The sequence below is a fragment of the Primulina eburnea genome, chromosome 2 (genome assembly GCF_022965805.1).
Source record: "Primulina eburnea isolate SZY01 chromosome 2, ASM2296580v1, whole genome shotgun sequence".
Taxonomy (NCBI): domain Eukaryota; kingdom Viridiplantae; phylum Streptophyta; class Magnoliopsida; order Lamiales; family Gesneriaceae; genus Primulina; species Primulina eburnea.
The window spans coordinates 45,438,582-45,452,389 of record NC_133102.1 but is presented as its reverse complement, the minus strand read 5'-3'; the positions used below and the strand labels follow the sequence as shown (position 1 = coordinate 45,452,389).

Sequence of the window (13,808 nt, the reverse complement as noted above, 5' to 3'; positions counted from 1 at the left end):
TTGCTGTCATGCTACTTCTCTTTTACCCTGGAATGATATCGGCTTCCCCTTATGTTGGTTTGCTTTTTTGATGGAACAAGATTATGTATGTGCCTACAATATTTGACGAATTGGACCCACTTGGTTCACGGACCGGGATGGGACAAATCCAATGGTTGGTGGTTCAGGTCTCGAGTTTGAAAAACCCGACCCGAACCCAACCCGTGGCCATTCCTATCCATAATAGTGAGATAGGCAGGTACTAGAAGTCTAGAATTGATAATTTTCGAAATTAACTTTTTTCTGTCGTTTTATTTATAATTGAGTTCGATGTTAATCGTATAAGTGAAATATGTGAGTTCTAAACTAATTAATTAACATAGAAAGTAAGATAAATATTCTCAAAATTGCTTTTATTTGTTTAGTCGACTGGGCCTGAGAGGTTAACCCTTGTGGTTGGATACTGGATCCATTATTAGATCTAACTGGGCTCTGTTCGCAATAAAAAAGGGCCCAGTGTGCCATTACTCAATGACAATAATGGGCTTATGCAACCACGTATGGGTTTGGCCGGTGGCCGGTCATCTTCTTACGAATTCACATGCCTCACAGACCAAGGTCCAGGACCACGTGCGTCTTAGGATGGACGGAACTATGACTTTTAATTCAAAAAAAGCGAACTTACTAAGATAGTGTATTTAAATATTTAAAAAAAATATTATAGATTTTCTTTAAAAAAGTTATAAAACTTTGTAAAAGAAAAATGCATAATCATTTTTTTACGCATTTACAAACAGCAAAAACTTTTGTGAGACGGTCTCACAATTTATTTTTTTGTGAGACAGATATCTTATTTAGGTTATCCATTAAAAATTATTGATTCTTATGCTAAGAGTATTATTTTTTATTGTGAATATTAGTAGAGTTGACCCGTCTCACAGATAAAAAATCATAAGACCGTCTCACAAGAAACCTATTCTTTACAAACACTAACTAAATTTCACTCATATCACACAACGGATTTTTAAATTTGTAGAGGTATGAATTTAACTTCGGGTGGGCTGAGTTGATTCGATCTTACTCTTATGGATATGTTCTATGGATGGATCCAATGAAATAGAATCACACATGTATCATAAAATTAGCATGTGAGACGTTCTCATGTAAATTTAGTGCTGATTTTTATATATGTTTTAAAGTAAGAAAATTTCCGTTTCCAAACGAGTGGGAAAGATGGAGAGGAAAAGGGAGTAGTCAGGCCACTCTTTTGACCACAAAATAAATAAATTCATAACGATGTAAATGATGGTGTGGACGAAATCAATATAATAAATGCAACTGATTATTATAGTCAAATAATAAATTATTTGATAATATATTATTTATGTATCCATGTTAGGATGCTATTGTTAGCCGTTAGGCATATGAAGCAAGAGTTCTTCCACCGTCCACAATAATTCCCACATTTCAAGCACACTTTCACACCCAATACATTGAAATAATAATATATGGAAATTCATAATCCTTTCCCATTCAAGACATTGGTAGAATTCAATAATAATTATTTTTTTTCTAATATCATTTGCACGAGATTAACCTCATATAACATAAAAATTCACATGAGACCGTATTATAGATTAATTTTATTATATGTATCTGACTCAATCCGAAAAAAATATTAATTTTTATATAAATAAATGTAATTTTTCATTGCATATATGAATCAGATCAAACTGTTCGACGGATAAAAATATAACCTCCTACTGTACATATACAGTAGTTCGTAAACTATACAAAATAAAAATGTAAACACTTGTGTGAGATAGTCTCATGGGTCGTATTTTTGAGACATCTATCTTATTTAGGTCATCCATGAAAAATTATTAATTTTTATGTTAAGAGTATTATTTTTTATTGTGAATATCGATAGTATTGACATGTCTTACATATAAAGATTCGTAAAATCATATCACAAGAGAGTTAATCAAATAAAAACTATCACAAGATGAACGACAAATATTTTTCAGGAATTCGAACATGACACGCACTCAACCAACATATTTGTCGTATGTAATATCCAAACAAACCGTAGCACTCGCACGCATAAAAAATGTGTCATTGTATTCTTCTATATATAATCCACGAAGTTGCATCAATGCTCAATTATCAAATTCGCATACGAATCTTGAATAATTTCACCACTTCTCCGATCCGACATAGCAATGGCAGCTTCATCGGCTTCCCCCGTTCTCAAGGCCAACCTCCTTCCATCTTCCACCAAGCTGCCGCCCGCCGCCACGGGTTCCTCACTCCAAAAGCTTGTCTCTTTCAGCCCATCTAACATTAATCCATTAATCATCTCCAAGAAACTCACAGCAGTTCCCACCAGAAGATCATTCTCATGCAAGATCCAGACTGAGATCAACCCAACAGATTCAAGATCAGGTAAGTACATGTCCTTTTGTGGTAAAATAAATCGGAAAATTCAAATTACTGTGTAGTTTTTGTGAGAATTAATCAACTTTCTGGGTTAATTTCCTTGCAGTTTCTGGTAAAGTTCAAGAACTGAAAGTGTACGAGATCAACGAGCGGGACCGTTGCAGCCCTGCTGTTCTTCGGCTGAGCGGAAAGCCTGTCACTTCTCTCGGCGATCTCGTCCCTTTCAGCAACAAGGTGAAAAAAAATACAGGAAAACTATCAAATCTGCAATTCCAAATCAAACCCATCAAAAATAACTGAATCACTTCTTCGTTTCTTTCTTCAGGTGTATACAGGGGACCTGAAGAAACGCGCTGGGATAACAGCCGGAATCTGCGTGCTGATCAAGAACGAGCCTGAGAAGAACGGTATTCGCTTCGAAGCAATCTACAGTTTCCACTTCGGAGATTACGGCAGCATATCTGTGCAAGGACCGTATCTAACTCACGAGGACTCGTATCTCGCCGTCACCGGCGGCTCCGGCGTGTTTGAGGGGGTGTACGGACAGGTGAAGCTCCAACAGCTCGTGTATCCTTTCAAGCTGTTCTACACTTTCCACTTGAAGGGCATACCTGATCTCCCGGCGGAGTTGATGGGGGAGGCGGTGCCTCCGTCGCCTGAAGTGGAACCGACCGCCGCTGCTAAAGCTTGTGAGCCGGGCTCTACTGTTCCGAATTTCAGTGATTAGAGGGGAGTGTGGGAGTGTAGGGCGTGTTTGGCTGTGGAATAAACTTTTTCCCCGTACCAAATTGATTGTTTGATGAGTGATGATATTAATTATTTAAATTATTAGTGGTGTATGTTTTATTATCTTCAAACATAATTATTATTTTCAACTCAAAAAAATATATATTATCCTTATCATTATAATCTCATTTTTATAATTTTTAAAAAACATATTATTTACATTTTAAAAATACAAATTTTCTTATTATAATCTATTTTTTTTATTAATTTTGTAAAAATACATATTTTACATTAAAAATACAAACAATTGTAAAAAGAATAAATGTTCAGTAATTTTTGAAGAATTATTTTAATTATCCTAAATGTTGTCGCACTAAAAAAAAGATAGTATAATTCATGACCGTGCTGATTAATTAGAAAATAAAATAATACTATAGAAAATAATCTCGAGTCGAATCGAATATAGTCGAATCATGACGAAGAAGTTATTGGATTGACTCAAAATTGAGACCTTAGGCAAGATAAATCGAGTTTTACCATTCCTACCATAAGATGTAGGTTAATCCACTAAAATTATGCATAAATTCAGATGACCAAACCCTATGTGACTTTTATAGATTTTTGGAAACTTTGATTTTTATTGGGAGATTAACAATTTGTCAGCCCAACCACAAGACCCAAAATAGAAAAAAGAAGAAAAAGAAAAGAAAAGAAAAGAGATAGAAAGACAAAGCAAAATATTTTATGCCTCAACATTGGCATAACGTGTTTCTTGCCAAAAGGCGGTCGATGATGACTTGTGTGAAATGGATTTCTAATTCTTTTCTATTAGATTTTTTATTTAATCTTTTTTTACAATAAAGTTGGTAAATGTTAGTGGGTGAATTATTTTTATTATTATTTTTTTATGATGATATAAATCAGTTTCTTGTTTTTTCAGCTTGCAAATCATCATATTCGAGTAAATCATATTCGATAAACTTTTTGCAACAAGTTCAGTTGGGAAAGTACTGATATGAAGAATCGAACTCATGACTATTGACCAAATAATTACATATTTCATCAACTCGAATAAACAGAAGGGCACTGGTGGGTGAGTTATTATTATTACCAGTGCTCATAGGTGAATTATTTTTATTATTACTTTTTCTAATGATATAAATCGTTTTATTGTTTTTTCAGCATGCAAATCATCGTATTCAAGTAAATCATATTCGATAAACTTTTTGCAACAAGTTCAGTTGAGAAAGTACTTATATAAAGAATCGAACTCATAACTATTGACCAAATAATCACATATTTCCTCAACTCGAATACACATGAGTAGAACTGATGGGTGAATTATTATTATTACTAGTGCTCATACACACATTGCCTGCATGTAAGATAAATTTTTTTATTATGTAATGCGTATTTATATAGTCAATTTTTTTTTTAATATAGATAATTTTATTAAAAAATTAAAAATCAAATTTAAAATTTATGATTTTCAATAAATTTGTGTATAAATATGGATAAAATAACAAATATTGTATGTTTAATTTATGTTTTGATAATTTTCATTTTAAAAGAAATATATGATAAGAGTAAAATTTGTGGTCGGTATCTGACATGTACACGTGGCTAGGTATCATTGGGACAACGAGGATAAGGTACAAATTTTCTTCTGGACTCTTCCGCAGCATAACTACTGGCCAGCATCGAAGTACAGGTCGGTACTTAGATGCGATCAATGAAGTCAGTTCCAGTTACCTACGAAACTTCATTAATGGAAGCGCAATCTCCCGATCTCCGGACCCTGCGAGCATCTGGAAAACACGCACTTGTTTTGCCAAGTGTCAGTAGATTAAGGTACGAGGATTTGCTCGTGAATATCCGTGTGAAATGGGTTTGTTTACACTTTCTTGCGTGGTTTAGGAGCTGAACTTTTTTCTCGAGTGGAGAATGTATGTGGGGACGATAAACTGTTTGATGTAATGTTTGAATGAATTCTTTTTATGTCACCGTTTATGGAGGGAAGTGGAATAGAACTGTAAGAGCTAGAGTATGTATTAAACCCACAAACTAGACTTCTGGTAGAATCCTCACGCTCATTAGCCATTCTAATATGTTGTTTGTGAAACAGAAACGGTGTAAGTAACGTTGCCCGTTGTTTAGCAAAACCGAAGCCTCCGCCACCGTTCTAGATGGTTTTTACTCAGCTCAGCGTAGAGTATATTGCAAATCTGTTCAGCATGTGATGTTAACACGATGTATATTATCGATCAATGACATGCTGTTTTGATTCAAGTACCAAAATTCCCTGCCTGTTTAGTTGGGAGAGTATTTTAAGCTTATTAGTCACTATAGTTTTTCGTGGTTAAACCGATGTGGGAAACGCTACACTTGTAGTTACAATTTCGTGCAATGAGTAGATTTCTTGCTTTAGTGAACATTGGTTATGTTGTAAAACCTTTTGTTTTTAATGTTAAAAACTATGGTATGATGTTTTAATCATAGCATACACTGCATGTGAGCTGACTAAGAACTAATGTTACTTATTGTTGTTTTTTCAGTTATACCTGATGGCAATTACTAGCAGCCATAAACTGTTCCACACGGTCAATACTCCTTTGATTGTAAAAGGTCGCAGACTTGAACAAGGCTTATTAGTTCATAATTTTCAGACTTGAACAAGGCTTATTAGTTCATAATTTTATTTCTTTCACCAAATATATGGGAGTTTTGATTAAATACCAAATGGTTCAGGCAGGAGAGAGAACACAAATTCTTATCCCATCATTCCACCTATAAAAGGAAACATGAGAATGCTGGAATCTGGATCAATACCACAGCAGACCTTTCTTGAAGCATCTTTTTTTGCTCGGAAAGCACAAAGACATTAGTCATCACACTGGTTCTTCAAATTTCCAGAGTCGGAATTTATGCATGATTGTGAAGGCATCGAGCACGACTGAGAAACATATGAAGTCTTTGAATACTTATCTCGGGAAGCTTCATGCCGATGCCAAGTCTCTTTCTTCGAAAATTGAGAAGCAGAGGACAGAAGCAGTTGATAGAAGTGATAAGCTCATATTTCGAAATGGTCTCAAGTCACTTGAGAATTATCTCACCAAAGTCAAAAGTGGTAATAAGTTTAATCTGCCTATATTACTGTTTTGGATGGCATGATAATTAGTTGATGCTTTCATAGAATTAATTAGACTGTCCTTAGTGGACTCAATGGTGGGGTGGGTCGGGGGTGTAAAAGGGCAGTCCTTCACAAATATTAAAATCTTATGATTATATTTTCTAAAAACTCATGTTTCAATCTCCCCAAATATCCTGGGTGTGCCCCTGTTGACTGAAAATGTTAATCTATTTGATAACAACCCCTTTCCCTCAGATGAAGAACCGGAGATCATTGTGGAAAATTTAGAGGCGTCATTAAGCACTGATGCTGAGAATGCTGCAGGAATTCGAAGGGATTTATCACTGAAAAGTTTTGTGGAATTGAAATCTGATGATGCTAAGGGCGACAGATATTCAGCAGACCATGCCTCGGATTTCTACTTAATGTAATATATATTCCCTTCTTCATTATATGAGTTTGTTTTAAGGCAAGGCCATCTGAATTCTCATTTGACTTTTGCTTATGTCGCAGAGGTGTATTGGCTTCTATAAATATAGCGGTTCTTCTGTTCGAGATAGCCACTCCAGTGAAAAACTCTGAATTTGCTCTATTTTCTATCCCCTCGGTTTATGGAGCAAAAGTTAATAACTTGATTTTAACGGGAGAATGGTGGAGGCTAGTGACACCAATATTTCTGTTACAAGATCGATGATTGGTTCGTTCTTCAATACTGTTATTAGTTTAGCACTCTGTTTCGTATGAGAAGTAAAATAAACTTGTGATTGGCTAATTATTTTTATAGAAGCTTCAAAGAATCCAAACTTCCTCTCATTAGAATGTTTTGTTTTTGGAAGCAAGTACTGAGAAAGTTTTGGTTGGTTTTGCGGAGTCTGAGTTCTTGAGATTTCTAAATGACCGTAAATGGTTCCAATTTTTGTTTAGAAATTAATATTTTGGCTACTTTCAGCACTCTGGAATCTTTCATATAGCTCTAAGTAGCTGGGTTCTCTTCACTTTTGGGCTTGAAGTATCTCGACAATATGGCTCATTTACTTGTCTCTTAATATATCTTCTTGGAGGAATTTCTGGAAATCTGATCAGCTTCCTGCACACGCCATCTCCAACTGTTGGTGGGACGGTATGCTAGTACTTACTGCATCGTTTAATTGTTTCAAATTAGTGGTGATTAACTGATCGCTGTTACTTCCACTTAATATTAGTCCCCCAAATATTTAAATCAGCTTCAAATTCAATGTAGCTTCCATGAATAGACATCATGGTAAGGAGAAGGGGTTAATCATATTTGCTCTTATTGTTTCCATCAAACCTTATGTAAACTCCAATGCGACTGTTCTTGTTCAGGGACCTGGGTTTGCTTTGATCGGAGCTTGGCTTATTTATCAAGTTCAAAACAAAGATCTCATTGCAAGAGATTTTTCGAAAGAATGTTTCGTAAAGCCATTATTTTTACAGCTCTTTGCTTTGTTGTCAGCAGTTTTGGTCCTATTGATGACTGGTAAGCCCGACTCTTTCCCTCAGGGATTTATTGGACATATTACTTTTGTAGCGTGTGAGTTCACACAGGCTCAACTTCGTTGAGGAAAATAACTATAAATTGTTTGTGAAGTCGGAAGAAGAGAAGTGCTGATTGCAAAAACTCTTCTTATCAAGCATATAAATGCTTTACGTTATGCATAACGGATTAAGTTATCATTTAATTTGGTTTACAGGGCACATTTCGCAGCAGTGTTTACAGGTATAGCATATGGTTACGTGACTTGTCCTAGTTTACAAGTGAAGGATGCATCATCAGGAACTGGTGAAGAAGATGGGATGATACTCATTCGCCGGTATGCCGATCCTTGCAAATCACTCATGTATTTCTCCGTTTTCATGTTGCTGCTGAGCTCTCTGCTTTTCATCATCGAACCTCCACTCGATTTGATAGAGTAAAGATACAAACAACCAAGATTTTACTGCTGAATGCAAGTGTAGATACTGTGTATAGGTAATCTTGTAGTTATATTAATAAAAATATATGTATATCTGCTCTCTACTTGACTGTGCTTTTTTACCCTGCAATACTAGCTTCTTATTTCACTTATTTTGATCTTCTACTACTTTTTTCTTGTCTGAGGTGAGCAATAGAACTTGTCAATGATGCTGGTGTATTATATACTTCTATCAGGGCCATAAATCAGAAATTTCTAGTTATACTGTCAGATGTTCACCGAGGCTTAGCAACAATTCAACGTTATATGTTCCCCATAAAGAAACCGAGAAATGGTGGTTTGGCTTAAAGTTTGGAGATGGCTAGGGTGGACAATTGGTTTAAATGACTTCGTTGAATAGAATTTTCAAAATCGATTATAGCATTTCACTTATAAAACAAAATGATTTTTTTCTTGGAAACCAAATTATAAGTGGAATCAATTTAAAATCGGTTATTTCAAGTTGGATGATCGAAATAATTGATATTTTTTAAAAAAAAAATGAATTTTTTTAACAAAATATCAATGTATGTATCGAATGACTACAAGAGATAGTTTAAAACATGGGTCTGGTCATCCACATTGTACCCTGTGCTTGGGATATCAGAGAAGCTTATAGATAAATTTCAAATCCTCAGAATTCCTTGTTCTTCTAATAACTCCATATGTGTTGTTTGACGCAACAGCCAACTTAGATTACAAGAGGCAAACAAAACAAAAGCAACATTCGAACATATCACAGCTCATGGACATAAAACATTAATCAACAATCAGCAACCATATTTTCCAATCAAGATTCAAACCATAAGAACCAACAATACTTTGCAAACCATGTCCATCAGGTCTCACTACAACAGAACGAATTCTAAGCTAGAACAAGAAAAAGAAGAGCCCAAATCTACGATACAAACTCCTCACCGTTGACCATCACCAGATTCCCGTTTCGAAGCTTCATTGATCTCATCCCCAGCATCATCCTAAAACCCAATAAAATAAACACACTGATTCATGAACATGCAGCAAGTAATAAATTTATAAGATAAGGGTATCAAATGGTATGAATAAGGATGGATTTTCAGCCCCAGTCCGTAATACACGTGTGCATAAAGTGGTTTAACAATCCATAGAGGATTCACTGTATCTAGAAAGAGATTGCAAAGCATTATATGGAAAATAAATATACAACACACGATATTTAAAGGTGAGGGAGATACCGTGATATCAGAAGTCCAAAGAGTTAGATTGTCTCGCAGAAGTTGCATGATCAATGTGCTGTCCTTGTATGATTCCTCACCCAATGTATCTAGTTCGGCAATAGCTTCATCAAAAGCCTGAAAAAGAGGATCACAATATCCATCAGTGAACAATAAAATGGACATGCAATTGGTCTTCAATGGAAACAGAAGGAACACAGTTGAACAACCACAATAAAACAAGAAAACAAGAAAGAAACTGATGGGAAAATACTGTTTACACGCTTATAATATTTCTTTCGCGAAAAACAGTATTATCTAGTAGAAGCGACTATAGAGTCAATTAGATCAAACTTCAAAAGAAACTATTGGACATTATGGTAAAGGTTATGAAATCAAAACAGCCACTACGAAGTTCGGAATCATTAGATATTTTTAACACTGAATCGTTGGGTTTAAATTAATAATGGCAGTATCATATCGAGCAAAAAACAACACGAGGATGGCATAATTGATATGAATTAGAAATTAGGGGGAAAATAAAACCATACAATTTTTAAAAATGCTCAATAGCCAATTAAAATAAAACTTTTCAAGTTACACATGATAAATCCAAGAAGGATCAAATTTCAACACAATGCAGAAAGAAAAGGGGAGAAAAATAGTGAATGGGACCATAAGCTCCAATTCAACTGTTTTATCCATTAAAAGTAGCATTGGATATGCCTTGTAGGCAACCATTTCCTCGATGAATCTCTAATAATAGACAGTATTTTTCCTCTATGCTGCGAGAATTAGGATCAATCATCTTCTATAAGCCAGAAAAAGAATGGTAGGGAACAGAGACTATCTTGATTACCTGTTTAGCAAGGTTGCAGGCGCGATCTGGTTTAGTAAGGATTTCATAATAGAAAACGGAGAAGTTAAGTGCAAGTCCAAGTCTGATTGGGTGAGTGGGAGCCAATTCAGCCAATGCAATATCCTGTACGACAAAGGGAAAAAGAGAACTCAAAAGGCGTCGTCACAAAAAACTCCATAAGCACAAAGCCATCAGCGTATTAATGCTACTAGCCTGAGCAGATTTGTAGGCCAGCAGAGTACTCTCAGCAGCTTCTTTTCTCTCGGTCCCAGTCTTGAACTCAGCCAAATACCGATGATAATCACCCTTCATTTTTAAATAAAACACCTTGGATTCAGCAGAACCAGCAGCAGGAACGAGATGGGTCTCGAGAAGGTTCAAAATTCCATCACAAATTTTGCTGAGTTCTGCCTCAATCTTACCCCGGTATTCTTTAATGGTATTCACATGATCCTCATTTCCCCGACTCTCTTCCTTCTGCTCAATGGAAGAGATTATCCTCCGTGAAGCCCTCCTGGCACCAATCACATTCTTGTATGCCACAGAGAGGAGGTTTCTTTCTTCCACAGTCAGCTCATCGGTGCCGGCTGTCCTTGTAACCTTCTCCATGAACTCGACCATTTCCTCATACCGCTCCGCTTGTTCGGCCAACTTGGCCATGTACACATTTTCCTCGCGCGATGAATCAGCTGGAGACATGTTTTGCGTGATAAATTGAATTCAAACCTGTGCAAATTCCAGGAAGTGTAACATTATAAATTATAAATAAAAAAGAACAGTTCCAAGGCGATCTTATGGATAGTTAAGCGTTAAGAAGTTGGTTCATGCTTTATGTCATAAAATACTGGTAAAAAGTTAACCATTGGTAAATTTCAGGTTCAACCCACAATGTAATATTCCAAACCCCAAAACAGTGCTTATCACAATGTGTAGACAAACCCCCCAAGGAGGCAAAGGTATAAGTTATAACCATGATTTTAAAATGCCTCAATTTACATAAATATTTAAGGCTACAATAATATATAATCCAAAAATACTTTCTTTGCACACATACTTCATTTCTTAAAAAAGCTCCACCACCTTTTTCCAGATTATTACCCAACAAAATAAAATAAAATCATTCGATGAAACAAATCCAAATCACCGCCAAATTCACAATACCCCTTAAATTTTGTTCCTTTAAACTCTAATAAACCAATAAACAACATAAATACGGCAAAAGCATCAGCACAAAACATATCATGGAGAGAAAGTTCAAATCCTCGTATCCGAAACAGACAATCGACGAGAAACTCACAACATAAATCCAAATCAACTATAATAAAATAGATAAGCATAAAAAGAGGAACATACCTCTTTGGATCTTGGGTTGAGAAAATTGTGTTCCTGGAAAGGGCACTGGCGAGTGGCGACTGAAGAATCTACAAGAGTCGTGAAAAAATTACGAGGTTTAAATAAAATAATCAAGGGAAGGAACCGTATGTCAATGAGAGGACGACACGTGTGGGTCGACGGGAGTTCGCTATTTGGAGTCATGCCAGTGATGGCGACATGCTGGCAATTGACCAGTCAAAGCCCTTTTTCGGCATTTCAATAACAATCCTCATCAATGACGAAATTAATTAAATTATTTTAAAATACAATGATTTGATATTAGCTACGTCAAAATATGAGATTGAAGAAACAATTTTCAGACAAACATTTGCAAATATATTAATATTAAAAATATCTAATGTAAAATTGAATCCAATAAAAGTAAATTCTATTGAAAAAATCAATTTACTGACAAAAGTAATCAAAATCATATTGAATTAACTAACATAATTTTGAGCATGTTTTTCATGAGACGGTCTCACATATCTTTATTAGTAGATGGATCAATCTTGTTCATATTTTCAATAATAATAATTTGGCATAAAAAAATAATTCTTTTCATAGATGATATAAATAAAATATCTGTCGAAAAAAAATAATTCCTAAGATTTTACAAATACTTTTAACATAAAAAAGTAATATTTTCACTCGACATTGATATATTCGAACTGAAAGCAATGGATGCTAAGCAAGCTTTCTACTACCAAAAAGAAGAGTCTTTAAAACTTTTTTTCAAGGCCAATAATTTTGTTAGACTATAAAGCATTTTGAGATGTATTTAGGAAAAATTGTAGAGATTTTGTCCCTTTTTTCTATGACCATTTGAGATTAAACAATGAGAGCAACGATCGATGTTTTATTTTTAATAATTTTATCTGAATAATTTAATTTGTTTGGATAGTATAATAAATTCATTTAAATAATTAACTTACTTATAATAATTAATTTTGCAATAAATTAAATAAGGTAGACTAATAAATTATAAAATTCATTAAAAAGGTAAATAGATAATGTTACAATTGTTTATATTTATATAAAAACTTAAAATTATTATAGGTATTTTAAACTTAAAATTATTTTTTCAAAAAATAAAATCATTAAAAAGAAATAATAAAATTTATTAATTTGATGTAGCATTGTAGCAAGCATCATGCCACATGGAATGATTAATTACATGCAATAACCTGCAAATCTTTGATTTTCTGGTGTGCATTAAGCAAACTTGGAATACGTACAATAATCTGCAAATCAAATAGAACAAGTAAACTTGTAGATCATGTAAAGAAGAATTTAGTAAATTTCAAAATTGAGACCTTGGCCAACCCAAACATCACACACTCAATCAACTCAGATAACCCTTGGATAGGGGCGGATCTTTTATGAGGTCAAAGAGGCCACCACCTCAGGGCCCGGTCCTTGAGAGGGTCCAACATATATATTTTGAGTTGATGATCTACTGAAATAAATTTTTTAGCCCAATATTAAAGAAAATAAGTAATTTGAATATTTTTTTTGTTTATAACTGATCAAATTCGAGTACGGTTCGAACAATTTAAACAATATCAATAGAGTTTGGGACATTTGTTGAGTTTCAAGAAGTTAGCGAGGTAGTCTTTAACTAGCTTGATGAGGTATTGTTTAGAACTTCGACATTTTTTTAAGATGTTACGTGTTTGACAAAACTGCATGATTTATTCTCAAATACTTATATTCCCTATAAAATTTTGTTAATTATCTTAGTAACATTTGCATAAACAGAAAGAAACTTATCGAAGTTGAAGTTAATAAACACTTATTTTCGATCAAAAATGTCATAAAATATACTAAATGAACTAGTTATATTGTTGATTGACAAAGAAATGATCTGAAAACTGAATAATACAAATTTGATATATATTTTCCCTCTTAAATAGATAGACGATTATTATTTATGTAATTATTTCAAATATTTATTGACTTGTTTTTTATGTAATATATTGCTCTTGTGTATTTATGTACTATTTATTGTATTTATTATTTGCTAACTGAATTTTAGCATTATTTATATCAACAAGAAAATTCATTTTTAAAATTTTGCTTCAGACCCTATCGAACACACGCAGGTACGGTTATTGTAATGCCCGAGAATTTGATTA

General features: G+C 34.2%; 3 protein-coding genes across 3 annotated transcripts; 2 read left to right on the top strand and 1 right to left on the bottom strand.

The window, feature by feature from the left end:
* The first annotated feature begins 2,124 nt into the window (after positions 1 to 2,124).
* LOC140823648 (allene oxide cyclase, chloroplastic-like) lies at positions 2,125 to 3,332 on the top strand. The gene is made up of 3 exons (XM_073185092.1): positions 2,125 to 2,424; positions 2,525 to 2,652; positions 2,744 to 3,332. The coding sequence occupies exons 1-3, from the start codon at positions 2,202 to 2,204 to the stop codon at positions 3,143 to 3,145; spliced, it is 753 nt and encodes a 250-aa protein (XP_073041193.1). The 5' UTR covers positions 2,125 to 2,201; the 3' UTR covers positions 3,146 to 3,332.
* A 1,498-nt stretch (positions 3,333 to 4,830) lies between these two features.
* On the top strand, positions 4,831 to 8,359 carry LOC140823647 (RHOMBOID-like protein 9, chloroplastic). The gene is made up of 8 exons (XM_073185091.1): positions 4,831 to 4,995; positions 5,700 to 5,769; positions 5,893 to 6,271; positions 6,530 to 6,701; positions 6,788 to 6,953; positions 7,224 to 7,394; positions 7,619 to 7,772; positions 7,987 to 8,359. Exons 3-8 carry the CDS (start codon positions 6,073 to 6,075, stop codon positions 8,016 to 8,018), a joined length of 894 nt encoding a protein of 297 aa, XP_073041192.1. The 5' UTR covers positions 4,831 to 4,995; positions 5,700 to 5,769; positions 5,893 to 6,072; the 3' UTR covers positions 8,019 to 8,359.
* Positions 8,360 to 8,959: 600 nt separating this feature from the next.
* On the bottom strand, positions 8,960 to 11,792 carry LOC140823645 (14-3-3 protein 4-like). The gene is made up of 5 exons (XM_073185090.1): positions 11,653 to 11,792; positions 10,513 to 11,025; positions 10,300 to 10,422; positions 9,462 to 9,578; positions 8,960 to 9,224 (listed from the first exon to the last, which is right to left on the bottom strand). Exons 2-5 carry the CDS (start codon positions 10,996 to 10,998, stop codon positions 9,162 to 9,164), a joined length of 789 nt encoding a protein of 262 aa, XP_073041191.1. The 5' UTR covers positions 10,999 to 11,025; positions 11,653 to 11,792; the 3' UTR covers positions 8,960 to 9,161.
* Positions 11,793 to 13,808: the final 2,016 nt, after the last annotated feature.

Coding starts and splice junctions, on each gene's coding strand:
- LOC140823645 (XM_073185090.1), bottom strand. CDS start 10,998: ATGTCTCCAGCTGATTCATCGCGCGAGGAAAATGTGTACATGGCCAAG. Junction 9,579..10,299: donor CCTGCAACCTTGCTAAACAG/GTAATCAAGATA, acceptor CCTCTTTTTCAG/GCTTTTGATGAAGCTATTGC. Junction 9,225..9,461: donor TTTGGACTTCTGATATCACG/GTATCTCCCTCA, acceptor ATTGGGTTTTAG/GATGATGCTGGGGATGAGAT.
- LOC140823647 (XM_073185091.1), top strand. CDS start 6,073: ATGATTGTGAAGGCATCGAGCACGACTGAGAAACATATGAAGTCTTTG. Junction 6,272..6,529: donor TCTCACCAAAGTCAAAAGTG/GTAATAAGTTTA, acceptor CCTTTCCCTCAG/ATGAAGAACCGGAGATCATT. Junction 6,954..7,223: donor TAGTGACACCAATATTTCTG/TTACAAGATCGA, acceptor GGCTACTTTCAG/CACTCTGGAATCTTTCATAT.
- LOC140823648 (XM_073185092.1), top strand. CDS start 2,202: ATGGCAGCTTCATCGGCTTCCCCCGTTCTCAAGGCCAACCTCCTTCCA. Junction 2,425..2,524: donor CCCAACAGATTCAAGATCAG/GTAAGTACATGT, acceptor ATTTCCTTGCAG/TTTCTGGTAAAGTTCAAGAA. Junction 2,653..2,743: donor TCGTCCCTTTCAGCAACAAG/GTGAAAAAAAAT, acceptor TTCTTTCTTCAG/GTGTATACAGGGGACCTGAA.